The 12,492-nt window shown below is 42.8% G+C and overlaps 1 protein-coding gene across 7 annotated transcripts in view; it reads right to left on the bottom strand.

The window, feature by feature from the left end:
- Positions 1-12,492, bottom strand: part of LOC127577845 (activating molecule in BECN1-regulated autophagy protein 1-like) — a 340,012-nt gene that overhangs the window by 16,005 nt on the left and 311,515 nt on the right. For 5 of the 7 annotated variants that reach the window (XM_052029452.1, XM_052029456.1, XM_052029453.1 and 2 more), the window contains one exon: positions 10,542-10,724. In XM_052029452.1, the coding sequence (XP_051885412.1) occupies positions 10,542-10,724 (183 nt within the window). The remainder of the gene's footprint in view (positions 1-10,541; positions 10,725-12,492) is intronic. The other 2 variants (XM_052029455.1, XM_052029457.1) reach the window with 1 other exon arrangement.

Raw genomic sequence — 12,492 nt, 5'->3', positions numbered from 1 at the left:
GAAGTGCTCATTGCATTTTCCCTTTGGTGGCTTGGCATCAGGCCAGACACACTATAGGTGGTGATGATAATTTGGTTCAGTCAATCTGAAAGTATTGAGAACAAAACTGCAATCTGTGTGTCTTTCCATATTGCTGTCAAGCAAAGAGGAGCTTCTTGTTGACAAAGTGAGAAATGTGGCTGGGGACTGGCTGGCCAATAACAAAAAAATGCCTAAAACCAATAACATTAAACATGAGTAAGACAGGAAAATGACAGAAAAGTCACAATTACAGAGAAGTGAGGAGATATATATACATAATAAATTTGAAAGAATATTAAAAAAGCATAATGGTGTTATCTCTGGGCCAAAAGAGAGAATCAAAAGGGAATCAGACAGAATCTTGGTGTCTCACAACTCATAAATTTAGTCTAAGGTTTATTGCAACTTTTGTATAAATTGGGTTAATATCTCAAACTACATTGTGCAGCAACTATATGAAATGATTAACTGCAGTTATAATCTCGTAGAGAAGGACAAAAGGGTTTTTATGGCTAAAAGTGAATCATCCAAATGTTTCGGATAATCATTCTCCTCAAAGCTCTTTTTATCCAGTGTGTCTAATTCTTGCTCTAACTACCCAGTTACAGAGGAAAAAGATGGAATGGACGTGGTGTGAAGGACAAATCAGGGGGACTGGTATCACCAGCTACCGCCATGCATGCCTTGTGAAGATAAAATTATGCTTTCACGTTGAGGACGCCCTCTCTGCTGTGTGGTGCTCATACACTGCTAAATGGGAAAGGAACAGAGAACACGAGTAGACCATTTGGCCCTTCAGTCTATTCCACCTTTAAACAAGATTGTGATTGATCTGTAACTTACCTCCAGGTATAATCAGGTTTTGCATCATTCCTCTTAATTCAGATCAGATCTAGCAACTTAAAACCACGCATGTTTGAGCTATTCCGGGTCTCTAATGGCAACAAAATCAGCAGCACCAGGAACTGTAACCTAATAGCCCAGCATTAGTCGTAGAATCATGTGGAAATACAGCAAGGAAACAGGCCCTTCAGCCCAATGAGTCTGTGCTAACCATCAACCACCTACTTTCACTGTAATCCTTCCTCTAAATATTTTACTCCCCCCACATTCCCATCAGCTCCACACACTCACCCATATACGCTGGGAGTGATTTACAGTGGTGAATTAACCTGCAAACCTGCTCATTTTTGGGATCCTGAGCACTGGGAGGAAACCCACACAATCAGAAGGTGCACAATCCACACAGACAGCACCAGAGGTCAGGACTGAATGCCAGTCGCTGCAGCTGTGAGGCAGAAACTCTACCAGTTCGCTAGTGTATAACCCTCTGTATATAACCAATGCCATCAAATCAGGGGACAGCTGGGAAGGTAGTAAAAGAGCATGCCAAAAGCAGCATCCCTGTACTTTTAGCTGTCTTCACCCCTCGCTCTACCTTAATCTGCAACTTGAAACCTTATTTCCCTAACTTTTCCCAGTTCTGATGATTGGTTACAGCCCCAAAATGTGAACTGTTTCTCTTTCTACAGATGCTCCTGGACCTGCTCAGTATTTGCAGCATTTTCCTATTTAACTCAGATGTACAACATCTGCAGTATCTTGCTTCTGGATTACTGATCACAGGACGTTTAGTTCAATTCGTAAATGTTCTGATAGCAAAGCAGCTTGCCTGCAGCTGATCCAGGCATCCTTCAAGCTTCAGCTGATGAGATGGTCGGCAGCACCTACGCCACAATAATGAGAGGCATCTTGAGGAAGAATTCTAATCTGGTACTTTGACATTACCATCATCAGTATCCTGGGAAAGAGAGGGATCAACATTGACCACAATCTTAACTGAATTAGCCATATAAATAGTATGGCTACAAGGACAGGTCAGATGCTGTTACGCGAAGAGTCATTCACCTCCTGACTCTCAGAAGCCACTCCACCATCCACAAGGCCCAATTCACAAATGGAACGGAACACTCTCCACTTGCCTAGATCAGTGCAGCTCCAAAAACACTCAAACTTGACACCATTCAGGACACAACAGCCACTTTAATCACACTCCATCCCTCCACCACTGGCATGCATTGTCTACACCATTTACCAGATGCTACAACTGGTGCTTCTCCTGGGAAAAAAAAACGTGCGAAGGATAGCCCCGTCTTAACCAACACCTGTTCCATCAGATGGAGAAGGACAAGACCTCGTGGCAACAATCCTGAGACAGGCTCTGGCACCTCTTAGATTATATCATCGTCTAAGTGAGAGACTGCAAAGATGTCTACCTCACCCACATCATGACAAGCACTGATGACTGTTGGTCTGACCACTGCATAATCTGCTCTACTATCTCCATCAACGGGGTGTCCAAAACATCAGTGTCAACAGTAATGCTTCTGCAGGAAGATCAGCGTTGTAGCTCTCAAGTATCCTGTAACTGTGCCTCACAGCATTCCTGTTGACTTTCAGCCAACAGGGTCTACAGAGAGTCCATAGTGTATGGGCTGCACCTGAAGACCACCATAATTGGCATCTGTGATAAGACTCTTAGCTCTGCAGAAGAACGAGCAGGACTTCAGAGTGACAAAGACTGAGGAAATAATTAACTGTAAACATAAGATATTCCTGGATTGGAAGCTCCACCATTCTTCAAGAGGATGGAAAATGCTCAATGGACACCTCAAAGCAGAGGTCTGTAAGAAAACCCCCGACCTAAAGAACAAATAATGAGTGGAAAGAGCATAGGAGGGCCAGCAACTCATCCTCAGCCACAATATGTACAGGTTCTTCGGCTGTGTCAAGGCTATCAATGACCCAAGCACCAAGGGTCCCACCAGACTGAGAGCCAAGAATTGGGTGAACTCATTAGTCACAGACAGGCAGTGAGCTGGAATGAATACTTCAGAGATTTCCTCAATCACGACCCTCCTTGATATGAATGCCTATGATTCCAAGCTACAAACAAACTTTTCAATCCACTCCTAAACAAAAAGAAATTGAAAAGGCCATGTCGCAAGAGAAAAACAAGGCCACAAGAGTTAATGGTACCCCAGAGACATTCTAATAACTCAGCGGTGATAAATTTCAGTTACGTATCCACAATTTCATTATTCATCTCTGTCAAGAGGAGCATGTACTGGGACCCTTATTACACTCAACTGGCTCTGCTGTGCAGGCCTTGTCATTTGTGTGCTCAACATCGGACTTTGCAAAGTTATTTTGAGCTGTCACAGGATGAGATTACCAAATGGACAGAGGAGAAGATTCAAGGACATGCTCAAAACCTTCTTGAAACTATGTAACACCACCACCGACTGTTAAGAATCCCTGACCCATAACTGCTCAAAATGGAGGAGGAGCAGTCAAGATGGTACTGAGAACCTAACACACATACATCAGAAGCACACAGAAGCCCAGCATAAATGGCAGACAAAGAGCACCACCTCACAAACCACCTGGCTGCCCACCCTGTCAAATACCTCCTGCCCCATCTGTGGAAGAGTCTGTGGTTCTCACATTGGCCACATTAGTTACTTCATCACTCACAAATGGAAGCAAGTCACCCTCAATCTTGAGGGATTGCTTAAGAAGAGAAGAAACACTATACCAACTCATTAAGGATTCTTTGGCTGTACTGCCCAAACCCATAACCCTTCCACCTGGAATGGCAAGGGCAGAAGGTGCATAGGAATGTCATCTCAAGTCACACACCATTGAGTACGAAATACCTCTCTGCCCCCTCATTATCACTCACTGAAAATCCACATACGCCCTTCTTGAGCACTATATAGCAGTATTTTCATCACATTGATTGCACCTTCTCAAGAACATAAGATGTTGGGCAATAAATGCTGCCCTTGGCAGACATGTACCCATTCCAATAAAAATTACTTTGAGTACAGCAGTGCAAGAACAGATTAGGGACAGTCGTGGGATGTATGCTTGGCTTGTTCCCAGAAAAACAACACAGGGAAATAAAAAGATGGGTGGACCCATGTGTTTTTTTTCTACCATGTGAGGCAGTATGCAATGCATCAAATTATCTTCAGATCCATTTATCTTTATAATACTGGGAACAAATATACTTCCCAGACTCTGCCAAGGTTAGAGACTGGCAAGTATGTTTGCCCCTGTAATTCTAAAAATAGATTTGATGCATTGGTAAATGTTACCAAACTTCCTGGTTTCCTGTTCTCTTTCATCTTAACATTCCTCCAATTTTGAGAGTTTTGCTATTAGAAGATGTCAACGATTGGAAGTCATTTAGAGAGAGTCTAAAATGTGAAGAATTGAAGTTAATTAAATGAGGAAAAAAGGAACACAGGTTTTCATCTCAGATCTGCCTCTTGCATTCCTGTATTAAATCGTAGCACTGATAATTTTGTGTGCTGCCTCTGGTCTGCAACACACTACTGACTACTTGATCTCAGTTCTAAGTTTCTCCTTAGTCTCATTTGGTCTTTCTTCTGTAATCAAACCAATATCTCCATTTGCACCTTGTTACTCACACAGTTTTAATATACTGTATGGAAGGAACACTGAAATATCTGGCCTTTCCCTTTTGAGGATAACGTGCAAATTATTTTAAGTATGCTCATTTTAAAATCCTGTAGAAAATAATTGTTCAAGTACATCTCAACAATTATATATGGTGAGATTTCTCTGAAATGAGGGGTTAATAGTTCTCTCAAAAAATACGACAGAGATTTGTAATACGACAAGCAGGATGCATACCAAAGATTTGATCTGAAATACAGTCTGTTTTACTACCTTAATATTAATGTTACAGTAATTAGGCTAACCTTGAACCTTTTCATTACTGATTTATCTATAACCTAAAAATCTGATGCAACTGTGTACCCATGCAGACTAATAATAAAAAGCCATGTTCCCTAATTGTCATATGTTGACCAAACCACATAATTCTCAATGCTCTCAATTCTCAATGCTCATCAAGCTGCTGCTTGGGTACCACTGATGGCAAGAGTTTTGGTATCTCACTGGGAGGCTCATGCTCATGGGCGAGTTGTGACAATAAGCACTATTAGTCTACTTGATCCTTGGGAGCAACTGCATCATAGCTGGGCATGGAAAAAAACACCTCACATCAATGTAAGCAGATTTTTTTTATAACACACCCTTTTTCAAAAAAATGTAAAAGTGCACTCTAAGTAACCAAATGACAATGATTTTAGTATCCATGGTGGATAAAGTTTTAGAAATAATAATCAGAGTTAATTAAGGAAGGATTTATAAAAAGTATATCATGTTTGATAATACTGAATTTTTTGAAATTGATGAAGGATACACAATAGATATTATCTATATAGTTCTTAAATATATGGCACAGTACCACATTAAAAGTTGGTTAACAAAATTGAGGATTAATATCAGCTTGGATAAAAATATTGGCTTACTGACGCAAGCATAGAGTTATGGCTAATGGTTGTTTCTCTGACAGGAGGATGGTAGATAGTGATGTTCCTCAGAGTGAGTACTAGGACCAAGTTTTTTTAAATTTATAAACGATTTGTATATTAGCATATAGAGTAACATTTCAAAGTTTGCCAAGATACCAAACTTGGGGTGTGGCAGTGAGGATGATACCAGCTAGGCTAGGCTCTGCAACAGCAAGTGGTAGTGATCTGGAATTCAATGCCTACAAGACTGGTGGAAGTGAAAACAATCAATAATGAAAGGAATTTGGATGAACACTCGAGGGAAATAAACTTGCAAGGCTACAGGGATAGTGCAGGGGAACAAGACTGACGAGATTGCTCTGAAGTTTGCCATCATGGACTCAATGGGCTGAATGCCCTCTTTCCATGTCATGAAGAGCCACAATGTAATTGGAGGTATGAAACACTTTATTGATTTTTTTTTACCAGACATCAGGAATGGACCCTGCCTGCTTTGCATTGCATAATCACCCAACAGGCTACAGTAAACAGCAAAGTCTCTCAAGATTGCCTGATTTGAATCAGCAAGTACTCTGGACAACACGTTTAACAACTAAATGACTGATCAGGAAAAACTGAAAGCTTATAAAGTGGAAGTTTGAGACAGGGTTAACTGAATTTCTGTGATGGGCAGCACTCCCTGGGGTTTAGGGTTGAGGTCAGTGGCAAGAATGTAACATCTATGGATTCATCTTTATAATGATCACCATCAGAACTACTGAGAGTCACTTTATGAACCGGTAGAAAACCTGTCATGTTGTCTCCTTCCTTATCTGACCTAGACAGTTCTAACCATGCCACAATGGGTAAATGCAACAGCTTTAAAACTAAATTACTTTATTGATCTGGAACATGCATGGTAATGGAAGCTATGTCAGTGACCATTTTTGTTGACCTGCTCCATCCATATATTATCCGACTGTTATATAGAAAAGCTGTTTTATTTGATTCAATTTTTTTAGAAATATATAGATTGTGGCTTTCAATCTGATTTCTAGCAAGTATAATTCCATCAGAATCTACTTTCTACAGAAAAAATTAGATTTTTATGGAACTAAAATATTATAAATGTAGAATCCCTTGCAATGTTTCCTTTACTTGAAGATAAAAGAATCCAACAAAAGATTCTCTCTACATAATGTCCCATTTCTTTATTTTACCTGTAGTCCATGAATCCAAAATAAAGGGCAGTTTTAATGACACTGGCAAACCAGGTGTATGTGTGCGCCTGTCTGTGAGACCTTTAGTGCACCACTGCTAAGTTTACCAATCAAGTTAAGCTTCTTTAAAGCTATGTTTACAGCGTCAGAGCTACTGAGAGTCACTTGAGGAACTAGTAGCAAACCTGTTATCTTGTCTCCTACCTTCAGTTACAAATCAGATCCAATCATACCAGTTCTTGTTTATAGTACCAGTAACGACCTTCCTAAACTGCAGGATGAACTTTAAAAAATTGCAGTCGAGTTGTAAACTAAGACAGACAAACAAAATTACAGAAATGTAATATTCACTCTCACTAATAGTGGTACATAGAAATCAAGAGCAGAAATAGACCATGGGTTCCTCGAGTCTGCTTCACCATTTAGAAAGATCATGGCTATCTCATTGTAACCTCAACTCTGCATCGCAGTCTACCCATGGTAACTTTTCACCCATTCGCTTATCAAGAATTTATTAACCTACATCCTAAAAATATTCAAAGACTCCGCTTCCACCGTCTTTTAAGGAAGAAAGTTCTAAAGCCTCATGTCCTTCAGGAAAAATAAATCACTTCATCTCTATTTTAAATGAGTGGTCTTAATTTTTAAACAGTGACCCCATTTTATAGATTCTCCCACAAGAGGAAGCATTCTCACTATATGTTTCGATCACTTCATTTCTTGTTTTCTAAACTCCAGCAGACACAACCCGAGCCAGTCCAATCTTTCCTTATGAGACAACCCACCAAAAACAAGCGTTAAGTCCAGTAAACCTTCTCTGAACTGCTTTTAACACATGAACATCCTTCCTTAAATAAGGACACCATTATTGTCCTCACTACTCCAGGTGAAGTCTCATCAATGACTCATAACTGAATCTCACATAAATGAAATACAATTTCCCACTTTTGCATTCAATTCCCTAAACAATTAACAAAAACAGTAACCTGCAAAAGTCAAAAGACGTACTTGTTTCTGGAGGGAATAGAAATGAAATTAAACAGTTAAAAAAACTTTACTCACATCATTAAATCTTGCCTGTGGAGTTTTTCCACCTTAATCATAATTGTTTACCTTTTTTCCCCTCCATATACATTCTTTGATGGAGTGCAGTTCACTGCTCCAACCTAAGGATGCGACTGGTTTAGCTCATAGGATTAGCAGCAGCCATAGGGGAGCCTGTGATTGGATGGGCAGACAGCAGGGCTGGAGCGGTGAAGAGGGAGGTCAGAAACCCCAGGAGTTGCTAATGTGGAGGTTAGAGATCCCAGAAGCAGGAATGGGTCAGATGATCTGGCCCATTGTGACAGAGCAACAAACAAACTGCTGGAGGAACTGTCGACTTGCCGAGTTCCTCCAGCAGATTATTTGTTGCTCCAGCTTCTAGTACCTGCAGTCTGTGTCTCCGTCGTGATAGAGGTCTGATATTACAGAATGCACAATTTCCACAAAAATCACAATTTAGGTCACTGCACAAAAAGTGCTGGAGAAACTCAGCAGGTCAGGCAGCATCCATGGAGGGAAATAAACAGTTGACGTTTTGGGTCGAGACCCTTCATCAGGACTGGAAAGGAAGAGGGCAGAAGCCAGAATAAGGTGATGTGGGGGAGGGGGAGGATCACACGCAGGCAGGTGATAGGTGAGTCCAGGTGATGGGCGAGTCCAGGTGAGGGGGGAAGGTAGTGGGTGGGGGGAGGGGGAGAAGATGTAATAAGCTGAAAGGTGATAGGTGAAAGAGGCAAAGAGCTGAAGGAGGAGGAATCCGGTGGGAGAGGGCAGTGGACCATGGAATAAAGGATGGGGGAAGGGAGGAGAGGAGATGGGCAGGTCATCAAGGTGGGGGAAGGGAGCCATAGGGATAAGGGAAGACAAAGGAGTGGTGGGGGGGGGGGGGGGGGGTAAAAGAAAAAGAAGGGGTGGGGTTACCGGAAGTTAGAGAAATCAACGTTGAGGCCATCAGGTTGGAGACTCCCAAGGTGGAATATGAGGTGTTCTTCCACCAACCTGCACCTGGCCTCAACGTGGCAGTAGAGGAGGCCGTGGATAGACATGTCAGTATGGGAGTGGGATGTGGAATTGAAGTGGGTGGCCGCCGGGAGATCCTGGATGCAGCGGCAGATGGAGCGAAGGTGCTCGACGAAGAGGTCACCCAATCTGAGTCGGGTCTCACTGATGTACAGGAGGCCGCACCCGATGCGATAAATGACACCCTCGGGCTCACAGGTGAAGTGCTGCAGGGTGGAAGTTGGAGGCAAAGTTGAGCTCAGCACAGCTACTTCCTGCACCCATGCTGAGCTCATCAACTTCATCAACTTTGCCTCCAATTTCCACCCTGCCCTCAGATTTACTTGGTCCATCTCCGACACCTCTCTCCCCTTTCTGGATCTCTCTCTCCATCTCTGGAAACAGATTAACCACAGACATCTTCTACAAACCCACTGACTCCCACAGTTACCTGGACTACACCTCTTCCCACCCTGTCATTTGTAAGGACGCCATCCCCTTCTCCCAGTTCCTCCGCCGCATCTGTTCCCATGATGAAGCTTTCCATTCTAGGACCAGAGATGACATCAGAGATGTCCTCCTTTTTCAGTAACCGGGGTTTCCCTTCCATCACCATCAATGCTACTCTTACCCATATCTCCTCCATTTCCTGCACGTCTGTCCTCACCCCCTCCCCCTGCTGACATAACAGGGACAGGGTTCCCCTTGTCCACACCTACCACTCCACGAGCTTCTGTATCCAACACATCATTCTTCGCAACATCCACCACCTCCAATGGGATCCCACCACCAGGTGCATCTTCCCCTCACCCCCTCTCTCTGCTTTCCGAAGGGACCGCTCTCTCCGCGACTCCCTTGTCCACTCGTCCCTCCCCACTGGTAACCCCCCTGGCACTTATGCCTGCAACCGCACCAAGTGCTACACCTGTCCCTACACCTCCTCCCTCACCACCATTCAGGGTCCCAGACAATCCTTCCAGGTGAGGCAGTGCTTCACCTGTGAGTCCGAGGGTGTCATTTATTGCATCCGGTGCAGCCTCCTGTACATCGGTGAGACCCAACACAGATTGGGTGACCACTTTGTCGAGCATCTTCGCTCCATCCCCCACAATAGCCAGAACCTCGGTGGCCACCCACTTCAACTCCACCTCCCATTCTCAGACTGACGTCTATCCACGGCCTCCTCTACGGCCACGTTGAGGCCAGGCATAGGTTGGAGGAACAACACCTCACTTTTGCCTTGGGAGTCTCCAACCTGACAGCCTCAACATCGATCTAACTTCCGGTAACCCCACCCCTCTTTCCCCCCTCCTCCTGCCCCCCCCCCCCCCAACTCCTTTGTCTTCCCTTATTCCCATGGCTCCCTTTCCCCACCTTGATGACCTGCCCATCTCCTCTCCTCCCCTCCCCATCCTTTATTCCATGGTCCACTGCCCTCTCCTACCAGATTCCTCCTCCTTCAGCCCTCGGCCTCTTCTACCTATCACCTCTCAGCTTAGTACATCTTCTCCCCCTCCCACTACCTTCCCCATCTCTCCTGGACTCATCTATCACCTGCCAGCCTGTGCTCCTCCCCCGACCTTCTTATCCTGGCTTCTGCCCACTTCCTTTCCAGTCCTGATGAAGGGTCTCAGCCCGAAACGTTGACTGTTTATTTCCCTCCATGGATACTGCCTGACCTGCTGAATTCCTCCAGCACTTTTTGTGTATTGCTCCAGATTCCAGCCTCTGCAGAATTTCGTGTGTCTACAGTTTAGGTCACGCCTCAAGTATCAACAAACTCTGTCACACTGCTTTCTCAAATGTCTACACCCAGATAGTTCAAACTCAGTGCTGATGCTGCTCAGGATACTGGTTTATTACCTACCTGTTGAAGCTGCACTGGCTCCTGGTGCTGAGGGTTCTGCATCTGTCTGTTGTGCAGAGGAGGAGCTGCCCCCTGCATTCTCCAAGGGCCAATCAGAACTTGTTCCAGCACTGGCCTCCGCCATCTGACTGGCTGTGGTCACTAGTGGTGGCTGTGATTCACTCAACGAAGACTGGCTGGCTGCTGAAGTGAACAAAGTTGTGATAAGATGAATCCATTCATTAAATATCATGACCAAGAAGTGCCTTTTTGTTTTAAACTATGCTAAGAGATCTAAACTGTATTTAATAACAAATCAAATAACTTGCATGTCAATATTATATAAAGTTTTTTTCCCTGCAAATGACGAGGACAATAGTGGTATAAAAGCAGAACAATCCTTGTGAGTAAAACACTTGTAGCCAGCAGGCTGGCTGTGGATTAAATATTTGCAGATGAAAAAAATTCCTCTATTTTCCTCAGTTTTCACAAGAGGTCATCAACCTGCAACAATAACTCTGTTTCACTCTCCATAGATGCTGGCTGACTTGCTGAGTGTCTCTAGTATTTTCTATTTTATTTCAGATTTCCAGCAAATGCACTGTTTCATAGATTTAAATGTGGTTGAGTGACCATATGAAGACCAGATGTATATTAAAATCTAGAATGTACTATTTTACAAAATAGCGAAGTTGAGCAAAGATTTAAAGGTCTATAGGAAAAACAGGAAAAGAAATAGGGCTGTCAAGCCTGTTCTGCTATTCAGCTAGATCACAGGCGAACTGTTCCTTAAAGCCATTTACCCTCAGTTCCATATTTCAATTGCTTTAACTAACTAAAATCAATCTTTCAAATGTTTGATTTTTTTTTACTGGTGCAAGTGTAACAGATTTTTGGAAGAACAATGCTTGAAAACTGCGTAAATCTTAAGGAATCCCCCTGAATAGACTGTGCCTTGAAATGAATGTAAATGTGGACACCAATGTGCATTGATTGTGGAGTGAGGCAATAATGTCAGTCACAGGGCCATCTGCAATCAACTCCATTAAACTTAACCCATCACACGGCAGAAGCAGAAATTATTTGCTCAAATCACCCTCGTGATTTGGAAGGATTTTTCTGGCAATCTTAAATTTAGATTTATACATTATAGCTAGATAGAAAAAGACCTAACAAATCAAGTATTATAAAACTGTTTTTAGATGCCTGCATTGATTTCAATGAAACTAAATTCAGGAAAGGAAGCACAATGCTTCAAAGTGTGGTCAGTGCAATGACAGAGGATGAATTTCTCCTTGCATATTTTTTAGCCACTTAGTTTTAAATTCTGTGCTTGTGCGTTTCAGTAACATGAGAAAAATACAGCAGGTAGATATGAGTGGTGATTAATATCAATTAGAGATGTGCTTCTGTCATGGCCCCGATAGGTTATACTTTCTGAATAATTTTCAGCAATCTTGAAGATCTTTTACTTCTGTTTAGCAGTTTTATGGTGCCACCACATTATATGCCACATAATGAATCCCCTTCAGTCCAATAAGAAAATACTTGGGGCTTGGAAGAGAATTTGAAAAACATGCCTCCCCAAATTAATAATTTGCATGCCGAGGTTTTTAGTCATAAAACATACAACCATTAGGGGTTTTTGCTGGTAAACCACGCTTGTAACAATGTCTTTGCTACATAGTTTAGTTGTCAGTTCTAGAAGAATTCCCGTTTTGTAGCTGACCACCGAGCTAAAACCGCCACTTGGAAAAAAAGACCTGCATTTATATAGTGTCTTTCAGGATACCTCAAAGCACTTGCAGCCAATGACCTACTTTAAAGTGCTGTTATGGGGAAAATGTGGGAGTGAATTTTCACAAGGAAGGTCATACAAACAGCAATGTAGTGATTAAATAGAATAAAGGATGCAGAAACACGTCATTGCTGGCAATTATGGCCCACTCAAACATCCTCTCATCCCACAAAT

This window comes from Pristis pectinata, chromosome 14 (assembly GCF_009764475.1).
Source record: "Pristis pectinata isolate sPriPec2 chromosome 14, sPriPec2.1.pri, whole genome shotgun sequence".
Taxonomy (NCBI): domain Eukaryota; kingdom Metazoa; phylum Chordata; class Chondrichthyes; order Rhinopristiformes; family Pristidae; genus Pristis; species Pristis pectinata.
The sequence above is the reverse complement of the archived record's forward strand: the minus strand, read 5'-3'. Positions and strand labels throughout refer to the sequence as shown.